General features: G+C 34.7%; 1 protein-coding gene across 2 annotated transcripts; it reads right to left on the minus strand.

Moving 5' to 3' along the window:
* Nucleotides 1-1104: 1104 nt before the first annotated feature.
* Nucleotides 1105-12251, minus strand: LOC140975246 (uncharacterized). 2 transcript variants are annotated; one of them, XM_073438843.1, is made up of 13 exons: nt 10844-11109; nt 10603-10755; nt 9656-9694; nt 9365-9457; nt 9117-9233; nt 8605-8700; nt 5054-5167; nt 3955-4008; nt 3729-3776; nt 3261-3411; nt 2241-2406; nt 1990-2059; nt 1105-1621 (listed from the first exon to the last, which is right to left on the minus strand). In XM_073438843.1, exons 2-13 carry the CDS (start codon nt 10672-10674, stop codon nt 1361-1363), a joined length of 1281 nt encoding a protein of 426 aa, XP_073294944.1. In that variant the 5' UTR covers nt 10675-10755; nt 10844-11109; the 3' UTR covers nt 1105-1360. The 2 variants fall into 2 exon arrangements, with proteins under 2 accessions (XP_073294944.1, XP_073294943.1); XM_073438842.1 differs by lacking the exon at nt 10844-11109 and adding an exon at nt 12043-12251 and having other exon boundaries at nt 1108-1621.
* Nucleotides 12252-16842: the final 4591 nt, after the last annotated feature.

Genomic DNA, 16842 nt, shown 5'->3' on the forward strand with positions numbered 1-16842 from the left:
TTCGGTTTTTTTTAAAAAAAATTCAAACCGAATTGCCATATGCGGTCGATTAGTATTTTGAAATAATCGCGGTTTTACATGAAGAATTAGCTTTACGGTTTTGAGCGGTTTTGAGCGGTTGCGGTCAGTTTACGGTTTTTTTTAATGAAAAATATTAAAACACTTATTCTAATTTATTTGAAAACAAGAATAATATATTGTCTTCAAATATAAAATGTAGTTCAAAGCATATAAAGATAAAAATAGATAAAACAATAATCAAGATTCAAAACTAAGTTAATAATTTAACACAACACACTCACAACAAAAATGATATTTACACTATTTTATTTTTTTAATTTTCATATTCAAACAAAATATCGTAGCAAAAGAAATAAATACTCTAATAAAATACTAATATGAAGAATAATTAAGAAGAAGATAAGTTTTATTTGTAAGAATTATAATTTTGAAGAGAGTTGAGATATAATGAATGATGACTTCTTTATTTGAATATATTGTTTACAAATTATTATAAATCTAGGTCAAATATTATTGCAAGCGGTTTAGGCGGTGCGATTCTTGGAAAAAAAATAACCGAACCGCGTATGCGGTGCGGTTTATGATTAATAATTTTAATCGCGATTTTTATAAAATATTATGAAAAACGGTGCGGTGCAATTCGGTTCAGGCGGTTAATAAAAAAATTTGATCATTCCTACAATAAATAAACATGTAATGTTATTTCAACCATATATTTATCTTACTTACTTTATTTATTTAATTGAATTAATAAAAGATTGATTTTGATTTTTTTCATCCGACTTGCAGCTAGGCTACTTGCAATTTTTTTAAAAAAAATTAAACTAGAGAATTAATAATGATTTGGTTTCAATGAGAATAAAATTTTACGATTTAGCAATTTTAACAAAAAAATAAAGCAAAGATTGTACTGCTCGTAATAGCGACGGATTTTAAAAAACCGTCTTAATTTTAATCGAGAAAATATAGCTTTGTTTCGTCACACAACGTTTTTTTTGTAGTGAGTGAAATTTGGTTCGGATGTTTGGACTAAGTTCATTCGGTCATTTGACATCTTAACTAAAAAAATCTAAAACATGTCACTCTACGTTGCACACAATGGCTACATGATAAAATGCTGATACTCAGAGCTCAAAATCGACAACCCGAACCATGCACGTTCATGTATGCGCACGACGGAGTCCTTTGAACAGAGCCGTAAAGATTTTCGTCTATCAACCAATTTTCTTTTTGTAGATAAATCATACTCCTCAACGCTATCTATATATTATTAAAGAAAGATATTCAAAAAATGGAAGGGGTTCCTGTTTCCCTGCTTGGGATGAATATCCCAGTCGACCTATACATTATGACTGTTGGAATTGAGTAGTTTCTCTTCTTCATTTGGAATGTCAAGCATAGATAATTGAACATGAGAAGACTTCGAGTTCATCTTGTTCCACTCATTTTCAACACGAAAGAAAATCCATTGGAAGCGTCGAAGCATCTCCAGGGCCGATATTGCGAAAACAGTGATGTAATTATGGCGAAGATGAGCCGACAGCTTGTACGTCCATGTGCATCGTAGGATGAGATTGCTTCCAATCACCCAAAAGTAAACCTGCGGATTACGAGAACCAAAAGTAACTTGACAAATATTGAACTCACATAAATCAAATAGAGATCAAAACCAGGTGTTTCATCATATAACAGATTAGTGATTTTAGGAAATGGAAAGCATTCAGTCAAGTGTATTTTTGGTCGGTAGCAGCCAGTGTCACACTATTTTTCTCAACTGAACAAATCCTCCTGTCCGAAGCATGGGAACATTCAACCAGTGCATGAAATATGGGGAACATCCAATTGATGAGCAATAGCAGAAGCATATTACAGGCATTAAAGCAGGGAAATGAAATCTCTGTAACCAATCCATATATCAACTTCATTTTTCAAAACACAGACAGAAGCAGAAGGCAAGTATTGCTTTACCCATGTCCGTCCATATAACAAGTGGGACAAGAAATGCGGTCTGCTGAACTTGAAAACTCGAGTGAAACAACTGGTAAACAATTAAATAACATAAATCAGTAATTCCTCAAATTACAAAGAAAATATGACATTTTCCAACAAAATAATAGCTGAATTAAAACCAGATCAATTGAAAATAATAATAATAATAATAATAATAATAATAATAATAATAAAATCAATGAAACCAGTCAGTTTCTTAACAGATGTACCTCAAATCCCAATCTCGAGTTATATCCCAGTAGAATGAGTACAAAGAGTTCAATATACCCGACAGAAGCCACATAGGCCGATAAATATCCGTCCATTTGTTAGGAAACACATGATACTTTAGAGCTGACAGAAAAATAACTGGCACTGCCGTTGAATACTTCAAGGCTGAAAGCATAGGTAGCTCTATTTATTGATTGATCAAACAAAAACCACATAAATCAACAAGTTAATATAAACCAAATCAACTCCAGAAGGGCCTAGATTCACGATTCAATCAGGCCTCCTAAGCCATATTTAATAGGGATGATGATCACAGAGAAAGGAACCAAAACCCAGAAATTTTGGAAGCATCAGGGAAAAATCAAGAAGATCATAAGAGGAATAACAATACATCTTGATTGAGAATCTTTATTGCATGCCCGACAATGTAGAATAATAACATTAACACAAGTCCAATTTCTATTAATGTGGTTAGAGATAATGATATCGCAAGGTTGATTGACCTAATTAGAAGAATAACTTTGATATCACTAACTTATTTTTTCAAGCTATCTTACATAATATGGTTATGTTTATGATATCAAGAAAATCCTTACTAGTTCTCGATATGAGTTACTTGTGGAGCGGATCCTCATATAGGTTCATTTAATCACATGGTTTGTCAAATTTCTGATGCAACACAAGGAATCTGAAATCAATGGATTTGAAATAAGTCATCTCAAATCCATCTATCCAAGCACAACCTAAGTTGCAACCACAAAAAGGAATTCCACAATTTTCGAATTCCTACATTATTTAGTAGTTTGATGTGTCAGATCAATCATTTCTTATCGTTCGATGAACAAAGAGATGTGCAACTGTGAAAGGCTCGACCATACAGGTAAAACAGATCAAATATAACCGATATGAAAAATTAAAGAAAACATCAAGACCAGCTGGTACTCGATCAGTTACCATTCATACAATCACTACGACAAATTTGATCTCATAATGAAATAGAGGCAAGGGCCACAATGTACCATTTAAAAGAGTTGTCCTCTCTCTAGTATCTTTGTACTGCCGAAGACACTGAAAGAGACGAAAAATGTAAGGCAAAACTAGAACAATGGGTATCGCAACAGAGTGGCTTCCACAAACAGAATCCGCCTCAAACCATGCAACAGTAGCAACCTGCATGCTCTAAGAGATAATTTGTTAGAAAAGGTAACTTTAAAGGAAAATTTAGGTGCTTGAATTAGAAATTGTGTAAACAAAGAAACAACATTCAATCAAGTTACACATTGAATCTGACACGAAAATTGCTGAAGCATGCAGTTTTAGAAACTAGTTCAACCAAAGCAAGAAATATCTTGGGCTGCCAGAAATCTGACATTCTTACTGTCTAAACAAATCCTCGTAGTCACAAGACAAGACAATAGGCATAATCCTTCCAACCAAAGTCGGAAACATCACAAGATAAAAAAGTTCGAAATTATAGAAAAGATGACCTGGCGATGGACCATTCGACATACTGAACGCTCCAGGTCGGAGAAAACCTGCACCCAAGAAAAATTAACAAAGGAACAAATATTATTAGCAAGGTTTGAGAATTTAGAAAACTGATTACCCATTTAAATAAGATCATCATTAGAAGATGAAAATAAATCACAGGTATACACAGGGACATGTTTTTATGTTAAATATAATCTTAGCAAAAACGATAACAGATAGTACCTTTGACATAGAAGTGAATATATCTGCTAAAAAGAAGTCAGCAAACGTTATAGCCTGCGCACACAAAATGAAAGTTCACAAGTAAAAAAGATGATTAAAAATTTCAAGTATCTAGAAGCTATATATCTCAGTTTAGATGAAAGAGAACATTGAATTTAACTAAGATTACAATATAATTTGTGACATAAGAAGCATAGCAAACTCTGGACATAGTCAACCAGCTAGCACTTCAAAAAAGCAGGAGAAGGTTTAAGGTGGCATAGCACCGATAGGCTTGGAGTGGTACATTCTCATCTGGATAAAAGTTTGGATTGAGGTAGGTAATAAAAAAGGCAACGGTCGCAAATTATATAAGTATATGAACAACGGAAGCAGTGGATGGAATGGAATTTGTTAATGAGGGGTTTAATAGGGGCTACATATACTGGAAGGCAAGTTGAGGTTGCTAGCCTGTTGCCACCAAAAGGGTATCGACTATCATTTGTTATACACTTGAATTCCAGGAAGGAAACATTTACAAGGAAATACTCTGTAAAAAATACAAGAAAGACACCAACAAAAGTAATGAAAAGTATAACGAAAATCTAATATATGAAGTAATGAATGTTTAGGAGGTTGAGGGGTACAAGACTGTGAAAGCACCCGCATACGCATATTTGAATACAAGTGTGACCAGAAACTTATTTTTAGGCATCGCATAACTCATCAAAAATTGAAAGTATTTACCACATTATAAAGAATGACTTTCAAGAAAAAGAATAACGATCAACATCCCAATCAAAAACTTTGGGATAAAAGGTCCCAAATTGAGTGGTCTGGTTGCAAAATTCAATACAGTTTCAATGTACTATTACACAAGTAGCAAGTCAACAAAGATATGTTCCCCTAGAAACTAGACACGAGTTCCTAAGTCCAGAAATTGCACCTCGGCTTCACAAAATGCATAATACCTACAAAATGTGTTAGTTGTTACCAGTAAAAATTAACTTAATTTGATATGGCAACAAATACGAAAGTCGGCTTATTTTCTTCCTATTTTTTCTCAAACCAACAAAATGGATAGGATATGCACCATAAGTTATCAAGGCACCAAACTTGCCTGCAATGGGAACACTATCCGCCAAATGGTCCGCAAGAAGTAGTACCGAGATGACAAATAAAATATATCAAATGGAAATATGAGGATCATTGCAACAGCTGCATACAAGAGTATCTGCAGTTCCCACCGTAAAGGTTATTACAGCAATATATTATATGATAGGAAGTGCGGAACATGACAAAAACCAGGTGTGATTCACAGCACAAATTTTACAATCATACATGAGAAAAAAACATGTTAAAAGATATTTAAGCAACTCTTCACATCTGTTGATTTGATAGAATCAATTAGGATAATATTGGTTGATTTTATAGAATCAATTAGGATAATATTTGATTTGATTAAGTTTAGTAAGGCAAGATATCTTCCAAGATCTATTGGGGTTTTATTTTGATATGATTTTGTGGTTTTCCTGTTTAAGTGTACTTTACACTAGCCTTGTATAATTCAGAAATAAACTGAATAAAGTTCTCTTATTCCTCTTGTCGTTCATTTATTTCTACAAGAAATAAGAGACCGATGATTGGTCATGAACTTCAAAGCAGCTATGGTTGGGGCCGGATCTGCTTTTTCTGCCACAAGCGGAGGTGGTAACACATCGGAGGACAGATCTCAACCTCCTTCAAGCATTGCCTTCTCCGATACAGCCTCCTTTCAAATAACGATTTACGTATTGAATGGGAGGAATTATCTTGAATGGGCACAATATGTCTGTCTTATTATCGACGACAAAAGAAAATCAGGTTATTTGAACGGAGAGGTGAAGCCTCCACCCTCGATTGATGCAAAATATAAACAATGTCGATCTGAAAATTCCTTGGTCACATCATGGTTGATCAACTCAATGGAACCCGCGATCAAAAAACCGTTTATGTTTCTTCCGACAGCTCGAGAAGTGTGGGAGGCTATTCGACAGACATACTCAGATCTGGAAAATTACTCTCAACTATACGAGCTTAACACTCGCACGTGGAGGATACAACAAGGATCTCATGATGTTACAAGATATTACAATGAGTTTATGATTCTCCAGCAGGAGTTGGATCTCTTTGAAGTGGAGGAATGAGAAAGTAGAAAGAACATCATTCAGTATGAAAAAAGAAGGCAAAGAACAGTGTGTTCGTCTTTCTTGCTGGTCTGGATAAAGAACTGGACGAGGTTCGTGGCCGCATACTTGGCCGCAACGCTCTTCCAAACATTTGTGAAGTCTTCTCTCAAGTGCGTAGGGAAAAGGCCATGTGATGCTACCAAATTCCATTGATTTGCCGACAGTTACAAAAAGCACTGCAATGATTAACAGGAACAATAACATCTATGAGGACCGAAAGAGTGGGAAATCAAAACCCTTTTACAAGAGTGCAACAATCTATGGCATACCATCGATACTTGTTGGCAAAAACACAGGAAAGCCACCCATCTAAAAAAGAGACAGACAGCAATACCAACAGGGATGATAGCAATAGATGCGCCTTTCAAACAAGTAGTATTGACTCTGGACAACTACCATCTTCCTCAGAACCTCTTCTTTTCACAAAGAATCAACTGGATCACATGTACCAATTGTTTCAAACTCGCTCGAACCCCTCCAATCCTTCATGTTCACTAGCCCAAACAGGTATCTCTTCCAAACATTGTAACTTCGATTCGTAATAGCTAGTGGATACTGGATTCAAGTGCTACGGATCATATGACAGGTACCTCACAATTTTTTTCCTCCTATATTCCTTTTGCCAAGAATCAAAAGGTTAAAATTGTTGATGGTTCTTTTTCTCCTGGTGCCGGGAAAGGAACCGTTACCATCTCTACTTCTTTGGCACATAAAAATGTGTTGCATGTTCCTTTCTATCATATACTTTATCGTCTATAGGTAAATTAACTACTGATCTTAATTGTCGTGTCATGTTCCCTCCGGTCGATAAAGGGAGATATCAATGATTGGTTGGAAGACTGATTTATCTAATACCCGACCAGACATTGCTTTCGCTGTAAGCGTTGTAAGTCAATCCATGCACTCACCGTATGAAGAACATCTTGACGACGTATATCGGATTCTGCGGTATCTAAAAAGGATACCAGGAAAAAGACTTTTTTTTGAAAAAAGTGAGAAGAAAGAAATTGAATTGTACACTGATACTGACTGGGCTGGATCAATCACTGACCATATATCAGCTTCAGATACATTAATCTGGGGTAACATGGTAAGCTGGAGAAGTAAAATGTAAAATGTTGTTGCAAGAAGTAGTGCAGAAGCTTGAATTTAGATCCATGGCTCAAGGAGTTTGAGAATTTTTATGGTTAAAAAGGTTCATGGATGAGTTAAAGAGGCAGTGAATTTTCCGTTAAAGTTGTTTTGTGACAATATAGCAGCGACCAACATTGTTCACAATCATTTTTTCATGAAAGGACCAAACACATTGGAATCAACATACACTTTATAAAAGAGAAATTTGACGAATGACTTATTTGCATGCCATTTGTTCCAAGCACACTGCAACTTGCAGACATCCTAACTTAGGGCCTGTCAAGACAACTCTTTGAAGAACAAGTGAGCAAGTTGGACATGATGGACTTCTTTGCACCAACTTAGGGGAGTGTTGATTTGATAGAATCAATTAGAATAATATTCCTTGATTTGATAAAATCAATAATAATTGATTTGATTAAGTTTAGTAAGCCAAGATATTATCCCAATATATTGGGATTTTATTTTTATATGATTTTGTGGTGTTTGCCTATTTAAGTGTACTCTACACTGGCCTTGTTTATGCATGAATAAACTGAATAAAGTTTTCTCTTATTCCTCTTGTCGTCCATTGATTTATATCGACCGAGAAACATTTAGACCACAATTATGAAGCAATAGATGGCCAAATACATCTATAAATTTTAATTTAATGATTTCCTACCACATGTACTCCTATTTTACTTGAAAAGATCAAAGTGCAGAAAAATTTCAGCAAAAATCAATTGATCAAATTAGTCATATCATGTTCGTTCAATTTGCAGAAGAAGAAAATGCATATAGAAGATTTTGATATGGCCCGGTTAGGTATGGGAGTTGTCATTTAACTGACCATTGTCAACATATGAAAGGAAGATACAAGGGACAGAAAGGGGTCGTGTTAGCCAAAAAAGTTCTGCTTTCACAACAAATGGTCGCCAGAATATCCTTTATGAACATACTTCTTGCGTATCCAGTTATTTTTCCTTCTCAAACCGTCTAAAAGGTCCGCTATCGATTTGAAGAGTTGCTAAATGATCTCTTTTGAAAATGGTTTTAGTGTCCCTATTCATTTTCCCTTTCAAGCTATGTGACAACACAAATGCAAATAGAAACATACTTAAAATATCTTTTTGAAAATGGTTCTAGTGTCCCTGGTTCTTTTCCCTTTCAAGCTATGTGGCAAAACAAATGCAATATAGAAATGTGCTTAAAAATTAGAGCTCCAAAAAATTCATCATATTTGATATACAATCAAATCATTAGCAAGAGGTATCTGAAATGGATGAAGCATCAAAATGAATTGAAGAAGAGGAGTTATCTATTACACTGGTTGGAATGCAGCCAATAAAACTTCTCCATGTGAATAAAGATATAGATATGCTGTCATGCTAGTTGGGACAATGATCGTCATCCAGGTAGCACTCTGCAATGTTAAATGGTTTATGGGTAACATGATAATAAAATTTGAAGTAGAGAAACAGACATATAGAGACAGAATTTTGAATTATTTGCAGTTTGCAGACAATTTTCTACTGAATTTTGGGAATTATAAATTCAAGTCCATATGAAGACCAAACTTTGTCGTATTTACACAAGTTATGGAACGATAAAAAAAGAGCAGAACGCAATGAGAAGAAATAAAGTTCCTATGTAGAAGATCCAGCAGAATGCATAGAGAAGAACAAGTATGGTCAATCAAAAGAAGGTTCAGATATTAAGTTAAAGATGTGTACAATATCAGCCTAGAGATACACAGGTTCAGCTACATTTACGGGGCACAGACAGGGGGTCAATAAATGGCCAGAGCACAAATCAATGAAATTTCACAACAATGCATACCTTCCATATTTCTCGATGAGTGAGATGATTTGGATCTAAGTCAAAAATTTTAGCATAACCGACATTAGCCTGGGAAAAAACCCATAAACATATTCCCCAAAGCCAAACCATCATGGTCTACGAGAAACAAAAAATAACAGTGTTAAAACAGAAATAGGAGTTAATACATGATAATGCAACTCAAATGGCAATGCTTTGTTTCAGAATCCATATATTAGCTCAAAACAAACTAATAAAGCTTAACTTACCACAAGAAGAAGTGGATTATAATACAAAAAAGCCTCGTATAAAAATAAATCTCTCAGGTCTGTGTTCATTCTCATAACCGAATCCCATCCAATCTGCACATTTAGAGTGTAACCATTCATAATGCGCCAACTGGAAATAGATTGTTTCCCATGCAAAATTCCAATAGTTTCCACTTCCAAATAAGAATTAGACAACCCCAAGCCGAACAGGTAGGTAAAGATGCCATATATTTGCATTATATGAATAAAAAGAATCATTAAATGCATTATCAAAAGAGTATGGAAGCTGACCTTGCAACAACTGAATCCCCATAAGATAAATAAGAGAACCTACACATCAGAATGAGTTAAAATTTTCAACATGCAGAAAAGAATATAACTTTAATCCAAGAGAGTTAAAAAACATCGCATGCTTACCAGAAGCTTATGAAATTAAACTTAAGTTGTGGTAAAATATCATAAAGACAGTGAAAGCGAAAGTGAATGATTTGAGTCAACTCCATAAACAAAATGATAAAACATAAATTGGAACCATAAATAGCCCTGTGTGTTGAGATAACAATCACTTAATCAAAATTGAAGACCGTAAAGAAGGCATAGCGAAAAACTCAGTCTATTGCCAAAAGTGTATAACTTAAATTGCGCAAGAATTCTACAGTTAGCAAGAAAAGCAGACAACAAGATCCAAACAAGACATTTAAGTACCCAAGGCCAGAAAATCTCCAAAATAATCACCAAGCAACTTAATCTTATCAAACAAAACATTTCAAAAATGCTTTTCGACCAGAGTCAAATAATAACCATACTTCAGCATTTATCACAGGGAACGTTTATATACCACAGTAAAAGAAGAAAACAGAAAATAAACCTTATAGTACACACTTTGCACAATAAGGATAATATTAGTGCACAAATAGATCTTGTTTCCGTTCATTACCTGAATACAAATTTTCATTGTCGCAATTCAACGATTTTCCATCTATTTTATTTAAAAATTTATTCTCTTTTTTCGGTTGATTCCCATTCAAACAGCAAAAACAAATTTGAACAAATAGATTATGCATTGCCCCTCAACACCTTTTACTTTATGATAAATAATTTTAGATAAAGTCAACAAAGATTAACAAAAATGAAAAGAAAAAAAAACACTTGGAAAGTTCATGGTTGTTCTTTGTACCGCAATTTCTCATTTCTCAGCTAAACAATTAGTGTTTCTATGAAAACAATAAGAGTGCTACCTTGAATCTCCACAGCAGAACTGGGGATGGTAAAATTGCCGTGCTGTTCAATGGTGAGCTCAAACCTTTCATTTCATTCGATTTTATACAAGCAAAACACTTTCTTATGTACTATTTCCCAGGTCGCCGATACCTTGAGGATGATATCAGATCCTGACATAAACACATCATCAATTTAAAATGGCAGAGGAAAAACACATGGCAGGAAATAACAGTTCGTAGAAGACATATCCTCACTTACCAAAATCAAATAAAACACGCCCAACTTCAAGAATTGCATATAAAACAGGTAGCATCATACGCTAGACCTCCAAACTTACGAGGTGAGGAAGGTTACTGAATTCAAAAGTTTGAGGGTGTATCGAAAGACCACGACTGAAGAAAAAGATAAAATGGGTGTCCATGTAGTTTTAGTAAAACTAGAATAAAGCATCAAACCATAAACTATTGGCTACAAAAGGGTAAAGATTGAACATTAAGGACTGAAGTTAAAATTCTCGAGAACGTTTATTTTCTGGCTGAGGCTGCAACTTAGGCTGGATAAAAAATTTAATAAAGCAGGAAAACATCAACTAAATGTCCTAAAGTTATCATTCAATATCTGAAGCAACATTGACGGCTAGATCATAATGTTGATTCAATCCTTCTTATCTTAATTCTCGCTCTTACAAATACCTTAAGATGGTTGTTCTTTTTTACTGGACAACACGAGAGCAAGCTTACTGCTTTATACATCATGTTTGCCCACTTCATACAAGTTAGACAGGCAACAGTGTTATAACAAATAAATAACTAGGAAGTTTCAGAAGCAACAGATTTATCCCAACTAAAGTAGAAACAAGATTCAATAGAATAGATTCCAAATACATTCAGTGACCGAGCACATGCCATGTGTATCCAAGTTGCCTTAAAACATTTAACATCATCGGCACACTCAGCATTTTGAGGGATTTTCTTATTATATCAATGACACCAAATGGTATTGATGTGGTACACTCCGCATTTTGAGAAGTCCGCGCACAAAAATAACAAACACAAGATGTCAACATATTCTTTCTCATGAGCAACATCCTTCATTAAAACAAATCAGAGCTTATTTCTATCAGTTCCTGTTCATTTTCATAACACTGGCTGCCACCCCACTCACATGGGTAGCATTTAGAAAAATTGACTTTAACATCATAAAGTATACATTTTTATTCACCGCGTTCTCATAGCAACAAAATTATTTAAAGAACGAAATAACACTCGAAGTATTTAATTAAAATTAAACTTCTATTTTTCCTGTTATGGCTTCGAAAACTGATATCATCCCATTTCACCTACAACACATACGCGTAGAACCCAGAAGAGAAAACATGAATCTAAAACAGAGAACAAATCATAAATTCAAAACCAATTCGACGAACGGATACATATCAAAACAATGAAACCCATTACCGTGAGCAAAAATCGAAGGCCTAGATATCGGGCACACCGATCCGTCCGACGATTTTCTGCAGGCAACAAATTAACAAACACGATGAGTTCTCCGAAGATCAAATGCACGAGTCTTGGTTGATGCAAGCTGGAGTTTGTAACGAGAATGTGAAGACCTTGGAGTATAATTTAAGTAAATAATCTTTGAGATCTGGAATTTGCCTTAAAATTTATTTTTAAATTACGTCTGTTTTTTTTCAAGCCAAATTATATATGTTTTGGAGTGATTTTTTTTGAAAATCTGAATATAAAGAAATATTTATAGTATTGCTTGCACAAATTTCAATATCTAGAAACGTCCATTTGTTTAAAAAAGTGTAAAAATATAACTTCTACGGAGCAAACGAAAGTGAATCTCAAATTCAAATTTGATATGACGTTAAAAATAAATTAAACTAATTTGAAAATTGAATAAATAAACTCATGTCATTATTATATATTTACAGATCACAAAATATGCACAATATACTAAAATCTGAAATGAAAAAAACGTAAAATACTTGAAAATAGATTGAAAAACATGAAAACACATGAAGATGAAAGACTAAAATTTTGCAGAATGTTTTGTAGATTTTGTGTGATTGAGTTGTGTTTTTTGTCCCTTGTACCAATCTTCTTTTTCTTCATATCTCGAGTAGTTTCCTAACTCCCTTAATCTTCCCCCGATCTTCCCTATCTACACGCCATATGATTCAAAAATTTGAATTGGTTGGATCTCTATCTGATCTTCTAGCTTCTACATCCATCTAGGGCACCAGTTTGGGCATAACTAAAATTTAGTTCTGACCAATGCCTGCGCAAATGCCCTGCAAGCATTGGTTCATTAGACCAAAATATATGTATACAAGTTTTCTAATCTAAATCAAATTTATTTTAATTATCAAAGCCCACTACCATTCTCACAAAGCCATTAAGCCAACATTTCATTCCAAATTGGATTGTGACTTTGAAAAGAGAAATGCTGGTCCTCATTCTAATCAGCATGACAAATTCAAAATTTCAAATGTCTACTTCTTTCTTTTTTTGTTCACCAATTTTTTGCACAACTTTTTTCAAACGTTATTATTGCTCCATCACCTAGACTCACCAAAACTTCACTCTAGGTCGGTAACCACCATTGACTATCATTGTTGTCATCGTCTAACACCTAGCTATCGCCGCTTCTACTTCAGTCATGCGGTCCTTCCTAACCAAGTTGCGTCTGCTGCAATGAGCTACCAACTAGTTGTGTTCCTCCTTTATGCGCGACACCTAGCCATCGTTTTATGCTTTCTTGCACCTAACCTTCGTTCCTCCATCACAATACGAGCCAACTGCCGATGCGCTTGCTTTTTCTGAGTCGCGTCTACAAGTCCAACTCCCACTTTACCAGCGACTAACCCGACATACATGTCTACATTGTACTTCAGTCAAACCCATTTTCCACATACATGTCTATATATTGCACTCCAGTTAGGCCATTTTCTCGTATACATCTCTATGCATTGTACTTCACTTGGGCCCTTTCCCCAAATATATTTTGATTTATTACTCTTGCATGCGGTGGCTCCACTTTGTGTTTGATTACTATTAGTTTGATATTGTGGTTGTTAGATGTTAGTTGAGTTGTGGAGATGGGTTTAAATGGGGTATTGGATGTTAGAAAGGAGTTGTTCTGTTGATTATTACATCTTGAGCTAATTAAACTTACGCATTTTTATCCAATTTCCGTAAAGTCATATATTAGCCTAAAGACTCACCACTTGTGATTATTTCTTGAATTAATTCCATAATGAATCAAAACACATTGAATCCGATAAAAGTGGTCTAATGCTCAACTTCATGCAAACATCTCTATCCAAAAATAAATATTTATAATAGTGGCCTTACGACCTATTTTCAGTAATATCTTAAAACGAAGAACACCGTATATACGAAAGTGACTAAAAAAACCTACTTTATTTCAAATAAAACTTTAAAGAACAACATGCTGATCTGCAGTCTTTCCATTCTACTTTTTCTTATTCTTTATTTGTCTTAGAACTGGGCACACAAGCCTTACTCTCCACCTCCATGTCTCCCTATGTCACTCTTTTCATGTAGCTCGGAGGCCCACCTTTTGGGCTATCACTGTTCAAGCAAAACAACAAATTCACAAAAGTTGCTATATATCTTACTTTATCCATGATCTTTCATAATATTCAATAAACATAACAACAACATCAAACATAAATATGTGCACAAGTGGCCACAGAGCCAACTCCCCACTTGATAAAATCTCTTTTCAGGCAGTCGGGGGCCCATCCCTTAAATTGTTACAATTCAAATAATTAATCAATTCGGAAAAGTTTTTGTATTCCTTACTTTATCCACAATATTGTGTAACATTAAAGTAATAATAACAAAAATAGTGATATATATCAAAGTGACCATAAAGCCAACTCTCCTCTCGATAAAACCTCTATACTTTCTTTACTCATTCACTTGTTCGTTCTCTTCTCTCATACTTGGAAAGTATGACTCTAAATATTTATTATTTATGCATTTCTTGCTCATATTCTTTATCAAGTGTTCCGACTTATCTGGTCCATAATATGATACATCCTTCAAGTGCAGGTGCATCTTTGATCCTCAGGAAGATGACTCCCCATGGTAGTGTTTCTCTCCTTCATTATCAATTTGATTATTTGGATTTGAATTCCTGGTTCTTTTTTAGAAGTGTTGGTTTCCCGGCCTAAAGGCTATGGACTCTCCCACTTCTATTGAGTAAATCCCATATCCATTTCCACCATAAACCATTTGTTGGCTAGGACTTACCACTGCAACGCCTTCATTCTGCTCATGATTTTTCATCTTGGGAAATAACTGCTTTAAATATTTATATTTTATGCACCTTTTGTGTGGTAGGACATCAAGAATTGATAGTCAACCAATGCAAAATTACTTTTGAACTTTTTTGACAAAAGAGTTTTGGAGCCCTCAAACTTCCCCAATTTAATCGTTGCTTTTGGATGTTGATGGATTTTTGGGACATGATCATGAGTTGGTGGTTTTTATATCTTGAGCCGACAACCTTCTTCCATTTCTAGTAAAAGCCATGAATTGGCCTAAAACTCTCATTTTCTTAGTATTTTTTCAATTTATTTCATAATGAATCAAAATACATCCAATTCGATAAAAGTGACCTCATGGCCAACTTCACATCAAATCTTCAAACATAAAAATCCATCACATACCACAGTATTCCAAGACCTATTCACGCAGAATGACTTCATAATAAACCAAGAACCAACTCTTCGTTTATTTATGCCTTGTCATTTTTTATTTTTTTTACATTTGTCCATTAGATTTCAACTCCCAAACAAAATGTATATGCTAGTCATTTTTGGATAGCATGTTGATCCATCCCATTAATTTTTATTGCACAAACAAAATATAATAATAAAGATGGCCCTAAAGCTGGCTTTACATAAAACTTTGCATAATTTCTCATATAATAAAAAAAAGCACGGTATGTGCAAAAGTATTTCTGATTTGAGCTTTTCAATAATCATTTTTTTGGCATATTCAGGTATTCTTCTTTTATGATCATCCCTAAATTGCCATAGGAGAGTTTATTGTTATTACACTCTTCTTGCTTTGTTTCCCTGTGTATTGACTCTCCAAGCTCTTCCTTACCAAGTTCAATTTTTATGGCAGTATTACCACTCCTGTGGCGCAATCCACCGAGATGTGGAACTTGGATACACAAAAATCAAATGTGTTTTGTTTTTTGACATCTTTTTTGCTTAGTAGATCGTCCTCTTCATAACTTAACTTATACTTGGTAGTTGACCTACCAAATTTTGAGTTACTCTCTAACTTACCCAGCTCTTCCCTTCTATAAGCAACTATTTCCCTTAGAAGCCTCCTTTTCCTGTGAGTGGCCTAGAAAATTTTCTATGTTGGGCCACTCTTCATATTCCATCAAAATATTCTCTTGGTGGAAGGAAAAATCTATAGACCTTCCTCTCCGATGCTCGTATGTTCTTTCTAATGGAACGTTGTTCATTTGACTTATATCAGATATCCTTCTCACATCTTTTGCGATCCAAAATGAGGACTTTCATTGATATGGTGCTTTCCATGGCTTTGTTGAGATGATAACCATGGAATGTTTTTTTACTGAAATAGTTCGCTTGAAGAAATGTTGGTACCTCGGCCTGAAGACCACGGATGCCCCACCATCTCTTGAATGATTATACTGAAATGAGCTTGTCTTTGCCTCATTATACCTAGCACTGGCCTCAAATATTTGTTCTTTGGGGGATCTAACACTTCTTTATTTTATTCTTTGGAGTCATCTGTTTTTTTCATTTTATTTTTCTGATTAAAAATGATTTAAAATTCAAGAAATTCGCATTCCCATAGACCATGGGAGGAAATAGATAGTTACCAATGACTTCTTTCTTTTTGAATTACATTGTTGATTTTCTCCTACAAAATAGTCTTCGAAGTACGACAAAATTTAGTGAAATGATTAAATAAATCGTGATACTTACATTAACTTTTTTCTTTTCGACTCCTCCTTGATGGGTTGTGGCCCCCAAGCTTTTGCATCAGCATTTACTCCTTGGAAGCCATTCATGGCTCCCTATTTTAACTCTCCAAGTTGGTATACATGATTATTTACTACATGCACATGATCATCCCTTCTTGGTGGTGGTGTGAACCCTTCGCCTTTTTGGGGACTACAATTTTTTGGCGGTGGGATTCACTTGCGTTGCAACTCCCCTGGATCCT

This window comes from Primulina huaijiensis, chromosome 4 (genome assembly GCF_012295235.1).
Source record: "Primulina huaijiensis isolate GDHJ02 chromosome 4, ASM1229523v2, whole genome shotgun sequence".
Classification (NCBI taxonomy): Eukaryota; Viridiplantae; Streptophyta; class Magnoliopsida; order Lamiales; family Gesneriaceae; genus Primulina; species Primulina huaijiensis.

Coding starts and splice junctions, on each gene's coding strand:
- LOC140975246 (XM_073438843.1), bottom strand. CDS start 10,674: ATGAAAGGTTTGAGCTCACCATTGAACAGCACGGCAATTTTACCATCC. Junction 9,234..9,364: donor ATAATCCACTTCTTCTTGTG/GTAAGTTAAGCT, acceptor TGTTTCTCGTAG/ACCATGATGGTTTGGCTTTG. Junction 3,777..3,954: donor TATTCACTTCTATGTCAAAG/GTACTATCTGTT, acceptor TCTTGGGTGCAG/GTTTTCTCCGACCTGGAGCG.